The following is a 13684-nucleotide window of genomic DNA, read 5'->3' on the forward strand; positions in this document are numbered from 1 at the left end:
ATAAGCTAAAACATACATAAAAATTTTCAAAAAGCAAAAATCAGGAAGAATACTTACCAAGGACACAACATTGTTTGTAATTACACCTCCAAACAAACTTTTGACAGTATTTTTCTTAAAAAAAAAAAAACAAACAAAAACACAAAAGTCAGTAATTTAGAACCGTGCAAAATCTCTAAAAATTTCAAAGGAACTTGAACATTACAGTACTAACCAGTTCTGGAGACATTTCTTCAATTTTAGTAATCAGATCAGTAAAAAACTCTGTCATATCTTTCTGCTCCCCAGTGTTCAAAGGCTGCTTATCCATCGTGTATGTTTTACAGAAAGGTCTAGGATTATATGCCTTGCATTCACTCTCCTGTGAAAGAAAAGGGTGTAAGGAGGAGGATTATCAAACAATCAAATAAATGTACCTCTCAAATAACAATAAAAAAAGTATCACAAGGTTCTTGAATAAACAATAAAATAGGTAAATAAAATCTTTGTAAATCTACTAAGAAAGAACTAAAATACTCTATTTCATTTTTGTTTGATTCTCACTTTCGTATTCATGGACTTCCCTGATGACTCAGTGGTAAAGAATCCACCTGCAAAGCAGGAGACCTGGGTTGGGAAGATCCCCTGCAGGAGGGCATGGCAACCCACTCCAGTATTCTTGCCTGGGAAATCCCATGGACAGAGGAGCCTGGCAGGCTACTGTCCAAGGGGTCGTGAAGAGTCAGACACAACTGAGTGACTAAGCACAGCACATGGCATTTTGAGTTTAATAGTTCTGGTGCCAGAAGATGCTTAAAGTACCATAAGCTAAGAAATTTTCATTTTTTTTAAGTCTAGGAATTTCTAGGAAGGAATGTGGGATGCAGACTTGTATTATAAAGCATAAAATCAAAGCCTTTACAGGGTGAATAAACTTTCCTATCAACTGAACTTTGGTTTAGTAGTGGTTTAAAACAGCAGTAATACTCAAAGCCTGCATCTGTGACTCTTTGTAATTCAATAGAATTCTCCCACAGCAGAATAGAAATCAATAAACATGACTTTAGCAAGCCTATCAACAATTGATTTTTGTCAAGAGAAAAAAAAAAAAAAAGAAAGTATTTTCCTCTTGTACATCCCTATCACAGCACATATATCTTTGACCAAAAAGATAATGAATCAGCAGAAGTTATTTTTTATTGTCTTATTTTCCTACAGCCCCCAAATTTGCTACCTAAAAGCTGTTTCTGATTTTTCAAGTTTCCACATCAATAATACAGCTCACTAATATTCAAAGAAATCAATTATGTAACTAATATCTGATGATTATTACTGTGTTACAAAGAATCAACCAGATGTCATGTGGCAGCTTTTTACCCCAGGTAATAAATTGTGAAATAATGATTTTAAAAAAAACAATAAAAAGCAGTAAAACTGCTTTGTCAGTTCAAATAGCATGTTCCAACTATCTTAAAAGATTGTAAGTGGAATCAAGGGATAACTAACAAATCTTTTAATTTTGTTTCAAAAATCTCATTTACTGAATTTTCATTAAATCTCAGAAGATGAAATACACAGGTATAAATAAAATAAGATCTTTCCTCAAAATTCTAATAAGTTAGACAAGTAACTTTCAATACAAGTACTTGTGTAACAAAATTATGGTGATAAGGAATACTCTGGGAACACTCAGGGGACACTTTCTCAAGAAAACCAAGTTGATTCCTGAAAGATGAGAAAGGGAAGAAAATGGAGAAGAGTGTTAGTGGAGGAGGGCTACAGGCAGGAGGAGCAGGATAAATAACTGCACAAGCGAGGAAGCAAAAGGTGATGCACTTCTCTGGCTTGCAGTTACTACAGGGTGAGGCTGGATGTGGGCAGTGGTTGGGGGGATATAAAAAAGGAAGTTGAAGGGAAGGGGATACATGCCATCCTGGCTGGACCTGAACACCAAAACTAGTTTCATAATAAAGAACCACTGAGGAATTTTAACTAGGGGACTAGTATTTTAAGATTTGCTATTTTTTAACGATTAATTTTATAGTTTTCTGGGTGGAAACTAAGAAAGACAAAGAAAAATCAGTCAGAAAATCCTAAGACTAAAGGGTGGGGGTGACCTTGTGATGAAAAATGGACTGGATATAAGAAATTCTTCAAAGGATAAATTAACAAAATACAGATGACTGAAATATGAAAGTTAAAATTCACTATGATAAAGAACATCAGCAACTGACAAAGTCAATTTGAAAAATCAGAGTATATAGTCAGGATAGGCCAATACACTCAAACTCCAATTAAAGTTTTTTTTGGTCAAAGGGTATATCTAACTAGTTTCCATATCTGATTCTCAAACATACCATTAAATAGGTAAACATTTTTTGAAGCTCCAGAAGAGTGGTCTTATGCTTCATATCTTCGGAATACTGTAAATTAAGAAAAAACCTTCCATTACAACATACTGGCGTTGATGGTAAATTAGATATTTTAGAAAAGAAAGCATTAAAATGTGCTCAACACTGTTTTCATTCTTTTAGGAAAAACACATAGTCTGTTTTCTTAACAATTTTAGCATTTTAAAAATTGAAGTATTTTGTTAATTACACAAACACAGCCATCATTATTATGTAAGGAAACTAAATAAAGAAATCTTAAAACTACTTTATTTATCAGTACTTATTTGGTTCAATGTTGATTTACAAGTTGGCAGTTTCGCAAGAACAGAAAACATCTTCTCCAGAAACAAATTCACACATTAAAAAATATACTCATCTAGTCATACCTTCATTTTTTTCTAGAACAGTAGATCCTTAACACTGCAGGGCAATTCTGGCCAATTTCTTTGAAAATCCTCTAAATATTCAAGTACATTAACTGAGATTTAGGATTCTGGCTATACTAATTTACTAGAGACTTGGTTCAGAACATCAGCCTTATAGGAGAGTCCCACATTCATCCCAGGCACTTGTTAGATATACTCTTATCTCATTAAAATTTTAAAATAACCAATAAAGTAGTTAATATTCTCTTTACAAATTATTACCTGTCATAATTTTGAAGAAGCAGATGAATCTTGAAGACATTATGCTAAGTGAAATAAGTCAGTCACATGCTAATATTGCATGATTCCACTTATGAGGTACTGAGAGTAGTCAAATTCATAGAGACAGAAGTAGAACAGTGGTTGCAAGGGATATGGGTGAAAAAAGAATGGGGAGCAAAGTATTTAATGGGTATTGAGTTTCACTTGGGGTAGGTGAAAAAATTCTGGAGATTGATGTGTTAATGATTACAGTGTGAATATACCTAATACCACACAACTGTACACTTATAAATGGTTAATAGGATAAACTTTATACTGTGTATATTCAGCCACAATTAAAATACATGCAGTTTTCTTTAATCTTTCCGTGAAAATCTGAAAAGGAAATAAAAATGACATTTTCATGTAAATAATCAAGTGCTCATTTGACGAGAGCACGTTCCAAAATCATGTCAAATTTCTATTCTGTAAGAATTCCTTATGTAGAGACAAGTCTAAATTTAGTTTTTATCCAAAATTACCATTTCTGACATTCATTCAGTTAACACATGTGATTGTTCTTTCTGTTTCTACATACTAATTCCTGACAGTGCTAATGGCTAAAAGGTGATCGTTAATATGAAGAAGATAGACTATAAAGTGTCGTTAAGTCATCTCCTAAAAAGAAAATCACTGAAAACACGCTTCTTTAATAAGTGGTTCTATAAAGTTATACAAATGGGGACAACATAATTTAGTCACAAAACTTTACACATGCCTAATAAAATCAACTTCTAATTATAATCAGTTAGATGATAAAGACATCACTTTAACTAAAGCCAAAAAAAAAAAAGAAACCCATTTGAGTATATTGTAAATTTGGAGATTCTAAAGCACACCTTAAACATAGTAAGGATTCACTAAAGATATACAAAGAATTTCAATACTTTGTGGTGGGGGGTGGGGGTGGGAAAGCAAGGACATCAAGATGACATGTGGAAGAAAACAAAATATTCAAGTATATACAAAGTCTGCCAAAAACTTATAAAAGCAGTCCAGAAGGCAAACTAAAAAACAGCCCATGGCAAACAAAGAATGAAAACTACAAAGAACAAATTAACAAAAATAACATAAAGTAGAGCTTACTTAAATAAACTAGGCCACAATCAAATTTACCCTAAAATATTAAAAAATAACAAGTTCAGTGATTCTAATAATAATTTCCTACTTTGTTTTAGGCTTTATTATCTATGTAATTAAAATTTATATTTATTTTTACAGAAAATACCGTGTTCATTCAATACACTGAGTGTGTATATTCCACAACTGTATTTTCCTTTGCTAAACAAATTATACTGTGGCATTTAGAATAATCAATTGAAATGTTAAAATAATTCAAATATATATGTTAGCTAGTAATATCCAATTTTGTCAATTTTATTTAAAATTATTTTCTCAAACAATATTTACTAAACTGAATCAGGATCTATCAACAAAGTTTTAAAATTCTGTTTTAAAGTTTTAACTTTCAAAGTACAGAAAACTGTACCTTAGCAGTGAAAACAGCCTGTCTTGCCTCAGGTATCATATAAAGTTGCTGAATAGTAGAAGCCAAGTAACAAGTAGCTCCGAGGTTAGTCAGGCCAACAAATCTACACTCAGCACGGACATCTTCATGAGGCCAGTAGTCCCATTTATAAGGTGCGTGAGCTGCTGAAAAAAGGAGGGAGAAAAAGACACCCCCCAAACAAACTATTAAACATAATGTATTCTGCTTTCACTATCAGCCACTATACCTGTTACTTATTTAATTCATATACATATTGCTTAGGTTTATATTACTCATTTAGTTCATATACATATTTAGTTCACATACATAAAATATTTGGTACATTTTAAACACACAGTAAAATTAACTCATTCCTAAATATTCAAGACTATCAGAACTTGACTTTATTTGGCACTAAATTATTTAACCCCAAAATGCCAAAGTATTTCACATATCTCTGAAAAAGTTTATCACAACTGTTGCTTTAAATTCAAAAACCAATATTCCCTTTTTAACTTCATACATCCTAGCATCAATAGTTTACAATGTTAAAACGTATGAATGGTGAATTCTGTCTTTATTGTATGAATGGCGAATTCTGTCTTTAAATCATGCCCTCCAAAATCTTATTTCCATGAACAAAATTGACAAAGATTAAAGGAAAAGAAGAATGCTTACACTGCATGTGTTGTGCCATGACCCAGTTATGTATTAATCTGTAGTTTTCAACAGATCCCTTTACCATCTCCACTAACAAGTCATAAGCAGCAGCTCTTGAAGAATGTGATTTGCACTTTGGCTGTTGTCTATCTTTTAGACTAGGCAACAAAAACAGGAGATTGAAGATATCTCTTAAAAATTCCTGAGGGGGGGGGAGAGGAAAAGAAAGACCAAGTATATTATCCAAACTTGGAAATTAATGATATCCCAAATATAGTAAGTTCTATAGAGTAAACTGGACTATATGACAATCAAAAGTTTACGAAGACTGTTTTAAAAACATCACATACCATCATCTAAAAGTATTCCCAAACATCATTTCTCTTAGAGAAAAGTAAAATGGGAGAAGGCGCTCAACTTTACTTTTCTCTCCTTCCTAATATCTGATCGTTTAGAGTCCCAACGACAGTATATTGTATTCGACACCATTCAGTGATCAAACATTTTAACCTAGGACTCACTACTTTCTATCTTGACTTTCTCTGTATTTACTTAAGTTTCTCCTTATTTCACTCTAATAATTATAGTAGTAGTAGCAACAGCAGCAACTCACTTATAATGTGCACTTACAAGTGCCAGATACTATTCACAGGCCTCAAAACAAACAAAACACAAAAAAGGTTAACAATCCTGCCCGGCATCAGACCTAGAAGGTGCTGCAGTCAGGAACTACAACATCAAGCTCTTAACTTCAGTAACAGTGAAGTTCAAACTGAGGTGCAAGGCTTAACCATGTAAAATACACCCTATAGGTGTTTTTCCCTAATCTGCCTGAGAAAGGGTCACTTTTCCCCACCAGTTCTTTAATTGGTCCTTTCCTACTATTACAAAGAAAGTCATCTCCCTCACCCATCTCAAGTAGTACAATGGTATACTGTTCTGGGGTATAAAACCTCCTGGAGTACTGTGTAAAAAAGAGGTAATATTGTTAAGACTGAGACTGCTATCCTTAGAAAAGGCTGCATTTTAAGTTTGGCTCTTGGTTGTTGTCTGAACACTTGAACGCTCAACAGTTCCCTCCTCTGTTATAAAACTTTCCTAAAGTGATATAAGTGGCCCACTATGGCTATCTGTATTTGGTTTGTGAAGAATACTTGCTTTTCATCTGAATTTCAGTAACTGCGGTCCGTTATACAGGTATTATGTGCCTACATGACCCAACCCCGGATAAAACCCCTGAACTGCTTGGCTAAAGAGAGCATCCCAGGCAGACAGCACCTCAATGTCACAATCATTGCTGGGGGAATTAAGCACATTCCCATGCAACTCCTCTGGGAGGTGACTCTTGGAAGGGCATACCTGGTTTCCACCACATCTAGCCCCAGACTTTTTCTTGGCTGAATAAAAGTTTTTGTCATGAATACAATTACATGATGAGTCCTTTGAGTCCTTCTAGTGAATCACCAAATCTGGGAGTGGTCTTGGGACCCTCTGATACAGGTACCAAATGAAGGACAATTTAGAATATTTTCCCATTAATGATCTCACCTCCTCCATCTCACTGCTGTCAAACAGAGTACAGTGCATAGTTCCTGACTTGGCAAAGAAAAGTAAGTTTGGCTAAGAAATATGGAAGGTGAACAGAGGCTTATTTTATATAGCTGATAAACTGACAGTAAGGTTATGTCTCATCTATTCTATAATTGAAAAGGAGAAGACCGTCTTGGAGACACAGAGCAGCATGTTCACATGAACTGGAAAATATACGTCACTCACTCAAACAGAAATAGAATTGGCTAGTAACTAGTTTAACAATGAACTATCTTTGATAGTTTAAATATAGAAACTAAAAAAAATAAATATTCATAGCTTCAAAGTTTTGACAAAATATACTTAAGGCCTCTGATAAAAGTATTTTAATTAAAATATTAGGTTTGGTAAAACCATGCTGAAATGAACAATACTTTTATTTTCCTCACTCTGAGTTTGCCAGGAAAGCAGGTGACCTTAAGTTAAAGAGTAACATATATATTAACATGTGTTAGTAGCTCAGTCATGTCTGACTCTTTGTGACTCCATGGACTGTAGCCCATCAGGCTTCTCAGTCCATGGAATTCTCCAGGCAAGAATACTGGAGTAGGTTGTCATTCCCTTCTCCAGTGATCTTCCCAACCCAGGTATCATACCTGCATCTCCTGCATTGCAAGCACAATCTTTACCATCTAAAGCCAAGAAGGAAGCCCATATTAACAGTAGGAATGGAAGGAGTTTTAACAATGTTATTGAATTCTTTGAATTTCTTCTGAATTATGTGTCAAAGATTATACTCCTTTTGACCTATTTAGATCAAAAATTATAATGTACCATTATAACAGTACACCCATACCGGTATACTTGACAGAAAGAAGAATCTCAAAAATTATAATATACCATTGTAACGGTACAGCGATTTTGGTATACTTCACAGAAAGAAGAATCTCAAACAGATACCTGAGAGAACAGGTCTGAGTGTGATGTTTGACATGTAATTTAGAAGAAATTCAAAGAATTAAATAACATTGTTAAAACTCCTTCCATTCCTACTGTAAACAATATGTAAACAAGGTTTCTTACAATTTATATCTCTAGAAAAATAAAGTAGGAAGAGAAAATTTGCAAACAATAAATTAACTTAGGTGGCCTGCAACAAATTCATATACACAAATCCTTCCTCTTCATAAACAGCTAATTAGAAAACAAAATTGAACAAAGAGTCCATTGCCCAAGGTAAGAGAAACCCAAGAAAGAGGGTAGGTGTTGCAAGAGGGCATCAAGGGCAGACACACTGAAACCATACTCACAGAAAACTAGTCAATCTAATCACACTAGGGCCATAGTCTTGTCTAACTCAATGAAACTAAGCCACTCCCGTGGCGCAACCCAAGATGGGCGGGTCATGGTGGAGAGATCTGACAGAATGTGGTCCACTGGAGAAGGGAATGGCAAACCACTTCAGTATTCTTGCCTTGAGAACCCCATGAACAGTATGAAAAGGCAAAATGATAGGATACTGAAAGAGGAACTCCCCAGGTCAGTAGGGGCCCAATTGCTACTGGAGATCAGTTGAGAAATAACGCCAGAAAGAATGAAGGGATGGAGCCAAAGCAAAAACAATATCCAGCTGTGGATGTGACTGGTGATAGAAGCAAGGTCCGATGCTGTAAAGAGCACTATTGCATAGGAACCTGGAATGTTAGGTCCATGAGTCAAGGCAAATTGGAAGTGGTCAAACAAGAGATGGCAAGAGTGAATGTCGACAGTCTAGGGATCAGTGACCTCAAATGGACTGGAATGGGTGAATTTAACTCAGATGACCATTATATCTACTACTGCGGGCAGGAATCCCTTAGAAGAAATTGAGTAGCCATCATGGTCAACAAAAGAGTCCAAAATGCAGTACTTGCATGCAATCTCAAAAACCACAGAATGATCTCTGTTCGTTTCCAAGGCAAACCACTCCATATCACGGTAATCCAAGTCTATGCCCCAACCAGTAACGCTGAAGAAGCTGAAGTTCAATGGTTCTATGAAGACCTACAAGACCTTTTAGAACTAACACCCAAAAAAGATATCCTTTTCACTGTAGGGGACTGAAATGCGAAAGTAGGAAGTCAAGAAACACCTGGAGTAAAGGGAAATTGGCCTTGGAATACGGAATGAAGCAGGGCAAAGACTAATAAGAGTTTTGCCAAGAGAATGCACTGGTCATAGCAAACACCCTCTTCCAACAACACAACAGAAGACTCTACACATGGACATCACCAGATGGTCAACACCGAAATCAGACTGATTATGTTCTTTGCAGCCAAAGATGGAGAAGCTCTATACACTCAGCAAAAACAAGGCCAGGAGCTGACTGTGGCTCAGATCATGAACTCCTTATTACCAGATTCAGACTTAAATTGAGGGGAAAACCACTAGACCATTCAGGTATGACCTAAATCAAATCCCTTATGATTATACAGTGGAAGTGAGAAATAGATTTAAGGGCCTAGACTTGATTGATAGAGTGCCTGATGAATTATGGAATGAGGTTCATGACACTGTACAGGAGACAGGGATCAAGACCATCCCCATGGAAAAGAAATGCAAAAAAGCAAAATGGCTGTCTGAGGAGGCCTTCCAAATAGCTGTGAAAAGAAGAGAAGCGAAAAGCAAAGGACAAAAGGAAAGATATAAGCATCTGAATGCAGAGTTCCAAAGAATAGCAAGAAGAGATAAGAAAGCCTTCTTCAGCGATCAGTGCAAAGCTATAGAGGAAAACAAGAGAATGGGAAAGACTAGAGATCTCTTCAAGAAAATTAGAGATACCAAGGGAACATTTCATGCAAAGATGGGCTCAATAAAGGACAGAAATGGTATGGACCTAACAGAAGCAGAAGATATTAAGAAGAGGTGGCAAGAATACACAGAAGAACTATACAAAAAAGATCTTCACGACCCAGATAATCACGATGATGTGATCACTGACCTACAGCCAAACATCCTGGAATGTGAAGTCAAGTGGGCCTTAGAAAGCATCACTAGGAACAAAGCTAGTGGAGGTGATGGAATTCCAGTTGAGCTATTTCAAATCCTGAAAGATGATGCTGTGAAAGTGCTGCACTCAACACGCCAGCAAATTTGGAAAACTCAGCAGTGGCCACAGGATTGGAAAAGGTCAGTTTGCATTCCAATCCCAAAGAAAGGCAATGCCAAAGAATGCTCAAACGACCACACAATTGCACTCATCTCACACGCTAGTAAAGTAATGCTCAAAATTCTCCAAGCCAGGTTTCAGCAATATGTGAACCATGAACTTCCTGATGTTCAAGCTGGTTTTAGAAAAGGCAGAGGAACCAGAGATCAAATTGCCAACATCCGCTGGATCATGGAAAAAGCAAGAGAGTTCCAGAAAAACATCTATTTCTGCTTTACTGACAATGCCAAAGCCTTTGACTGTGTGGGATCACAGTAAACTGTGGAAAATTCTTCAAGAGATGGGAATACCAGACCACCTGACCTGCCTCTTGAGAAATCTGTACGCAGGTCAGGAGCAACAGAACTAGACATGGAACAACAGACTGGTTCCAATTGGAAAAGGAGTACGTCAAGGCTATATATTGTCACCCTGCTTATTTAACTTCTATGCAGAGTACATCATGAGAAACGCTGGACTGAAAGAAGCACAAGCTGGAATCAAGATGCCAGGAGAAATACCAATAACCTCAGATAGGCAGATGACACCACCCTTATGGCAGAAAGTGAAGAGGAACTAAAAAGCCTCTTGATGAAAGTGAAAGTGGAGAGTGACAAAGTTGGCTTAAAGCTCAACATTCAGAAAACGAAGATCATGGCATCCGGTCCCATCACTTCATGGGAAATGGATGGGAAAACAGTGGAAGCAGTGTCAGACTTTATTTTGGGGGGCTCCAAAATCATTGCAGATTATGACTGCAGCCATGAAATTAAAAGACGCTTACTCCGTGGAAGGAAAGTTATGACCAACCTAGATAGCATATTCAAAAGTAGAGACATTACTTTGCCAACAAAGGTCCGTCTAGTCAAGGCTATGGTTTTTACTGTGGTCATGTATGGATGTGAGAGTTGGACTGTGAAGAAGGCTGAACGCCGAAGAATTGATGCTTTTGAACTGTGGTGTTGGAGAAGACTCTTGAGAGTCCCTTGGACTGCAAGGAGATCCAACCAGTCCATTCTGAAGGAGATCAGCCCGGGGATTTCTTTGGAAGGAATGATGCTAAAGCTGAAACTCCAGTACTTTGGCCACCTCATGCAAAGAGCTGACTCACTGGCAAAGACTCTGATGCTGGGAGGGATTGGGGACAGGAGGAGAAGGGGACAACAAAGGATGAGGTGACTGGATGGCATCACTGACTCGATGGACGTGAGTCTGAGTGAACTCCGGGAGTTGGTGATGGACAGGGAGGCCTGGCGTGCTGCGATTCATGGGGTCACAAAGAGTCGGACACGACTCAGCAACTGAACTGAACTGAAGAAAGAAAACTCCTAAGAAGAATCTTAATTAAAAATTCCTGAAATTCAAATTCTAAATGACATTAAATTGGATAACACAAGAAGACTGGTCTTCATAAATAAGAAGACAAATATTGCTCTTGTACAGGCAATTTAATATAATTTTAATATTTTTCTATATCAAGCCATAAATTTAACACAACCCCAATTTGAAAAGTATCAGTATTTTAATTTTTGAAAGAATGAGACACACTGATTCTAAAGTTCGTTGTGGAAAAATAAACAACCAAGACAATTCTGAAAAGGACTAATAATGAAGATGGACAATCTCCAGAAGACATTAACTGAAAAGTGTAACTCTGCTTAATTAGAATACAATACTGGAGAATGAACAGATTCATAGATCGAAACAGAAAGACCAGAAACATCCCCAAATATACAGGGCACCTTCCTACATACAAAAATTCTACAAATTATCAAGAAATGGACCACATACATACATACATAAAAGGAAAATGAGGATAGGATTTGAGCAACTCGGAGAGAAAATAATACAAGTAAATGGCTTTAAAACACATGAAAACAAGTATGAATATACAATGGAACAAATACACAAAGATGTTCACTGCAGTTGTTTTTTTTTTTTAAACAAATATAGACAACATCAATGTCAATAAAAATTAAATAATTTCTCTTTTGATGTATTCAAGTTTTTAATGTATTTTCTCCCTCTTTTTGGATTCATTTTAAATGATGAACACAAATCACAGAACCGTATTTACATAATATATACCTTTGTGTTTAATACAGCCACAGAAAGTCCTGGAAGGCCATTACCAAAACATCACTTAAATTAAAATATATAAGAATCTTACCTTTATCAGCACTACCTAAAAATTCCTTTTTCTTTAAAATGATGTTTTGCTTTATAATGATACATTATCAGATCAATTAATATATTTACACTTTGGAATAAAAACTACATATTGCTTTAAATATAACATAAGACTTCCACCAAGCAAGACTATAAATAAGTCAAGTTATTCCCAGTGAGACTAACAGAAAAATTTTAAAAGATCCAGGAGAAAACCCACAAAACAGGGCTTTGTGCAATAGGGGTAACAGCACAGATTTAAGTCAAGTCAGACTATCACTTTAAGTTTATCTTAAGAATCCCTTAGCCCATGTTCATGGCGGACAATCTTCCATTCTGTTGGTTATTCCTGTTTCCTAAGATGATCAGTAACCTCAGGAAAGCAATACTCCAAACCATAACTTAATTTCCTTAATGAAACATGGACAAAGTGCCAGTGACAGTAAATAACACAATCTAAAGAGAAATTAGACATTTGTTGGTATAGAGCTATTAGGTGTTATCAAACAGTCAATTATAGAATTTGTGTCAAATGGGCCTTTAAGGTGTGAATCAATAAGTACTCCACAATGACTACATTAATTCCATGTGCTATTAATTCAAAATATTCAATTCTATAAAAATCTATTAAGTATAGATGGCCTCTTTATATTCAGTCACAGTAATTAAAACTTGTTCTGCATTCTAAAAACAAGGCTAAGATTTATATTTCTAGGATTCATCTTATTCAAAGTTCACTGTTCCTACCAGTAATAAAGTTCTGATAAACTTTATATTTGTATGTTTAAGGAGATTTAACATATCCACATATAAGGAAACAATATTAAAAAGCTTAGTTTTATTTCATATAAATACTTGGATGTGTTATTACCAACCTGTCCTTCCCTTGAAAATTTAAAGGGTGGTTTGTGTTTAATAACACTTGTTGCAAGCCTTAGGAGTCCTGTAAGCCCATCATCTTCTATATTACCATCTTGATGATCGAGGATCTCCCTGCTACAAAAACCACAAGCAAAACAAGATAGGTCATGCAGTTACTTCCTTTATCTTTATGCAACAAAACTGTCAATTTCACATCAAGTTTTACCTTCGAATACAGTCAGCCAAATGCCGTGCCAAAGCATCCAGGTCGAGCAGTGTTGTCTTAATACAAAAAGAAAATACAAAATTCAAATACAGATTTTTACATTTAGTATTTCAGTATTTACTAAAACAAAACAAAAAAATCCTTACTTTTAAGTAACAAGAATTCTTCATTAACATGCCAATTAAATTATAAGTATTTAACTACTCTTTACTTATACATAATATCAATAAAATTATAGTTGTAAACACACCATTAATAGTCCTTCAAAAAAAAAAATCAATGAATTGTTGCCAATAAATTATGACAGCCATAGCAATTTATTAATGAGAAAACACTAGGTCTGATTTATTTTTTAACAATTTTACTGAGATATAATTCACATACTATACAATTCACCAAGGTTTGCTTCTAATAGCACCTTTTGAAATAAACTTAAATGGACAGTTCACTTCAGAAATCTTTATTCTCATTATAACCGAGCAACAAAATTAAAACAGATTTCAT

General features: G+C 35.5%; 1 protein-coding gene across 5 annotated transcripts in view; it reads right to left on the reverse strand.

Annotated features, from left to right (window-relative positions):
- Positions 1 to 13684, reverse strand: part of USP34 (ubiquitin specific peptidase 34) — a 240901-nt gene that overhangs the window by 55621 nt on the left and 171596 nt on the right. For all 5 annotated transcript variants that reach the window (XR_009739441.1, XM_061432737.1, XM_061432739.1 and 2 more), the window contains exons 40-46: positions 13181 to 13236; positions 12969 to 13089; positions 5226 to 5409; positions 4548 to 4708; positions 2337 to 2402; positions 215 to 361; positions 58 to 114 (exon numbers count right to left, since the gene is read on the reverse strand). Coding sequence is in view for 4 of the 5 variants with exons in the window: in XM_061432737.1 (XP_061288721.1) it covers positions 58 to 114; positions 215 to 361; positions 2337 to 2402; positions 4548 to 4708; positions 5226 to 5409; positions 12969 to 13089; positions 13181 to 13236 (792 nt within the window). In the remaining variant the exon portion in view is untranslated. The remainder of the gene's footprint in view (positions 1 to 57; positions 115 to 214; positions 362 to 2336; positions 2403 to 4547; positions 4709 to 5225; positions 5410 to 12968; positions 13090 to 13180; positions 13237 to 13684) is intronic.

The sequence above is a fragment of the Bos javanicus genome, chromosome 11 (assembly GCF_032452875.1).
Source record: "Bos javanicus breed banteng chromosome 11, ARS-OSU_banteng_1.0, whole genome shotgun sequence".
In the NCBI taxonomy this organism is placed as follows: domain Eukaryota; kingdom Metazoa; phylum Chordata; class Mammalia; order Artiodactyla; family Bovidae; genus Bos; species Bos javanicus.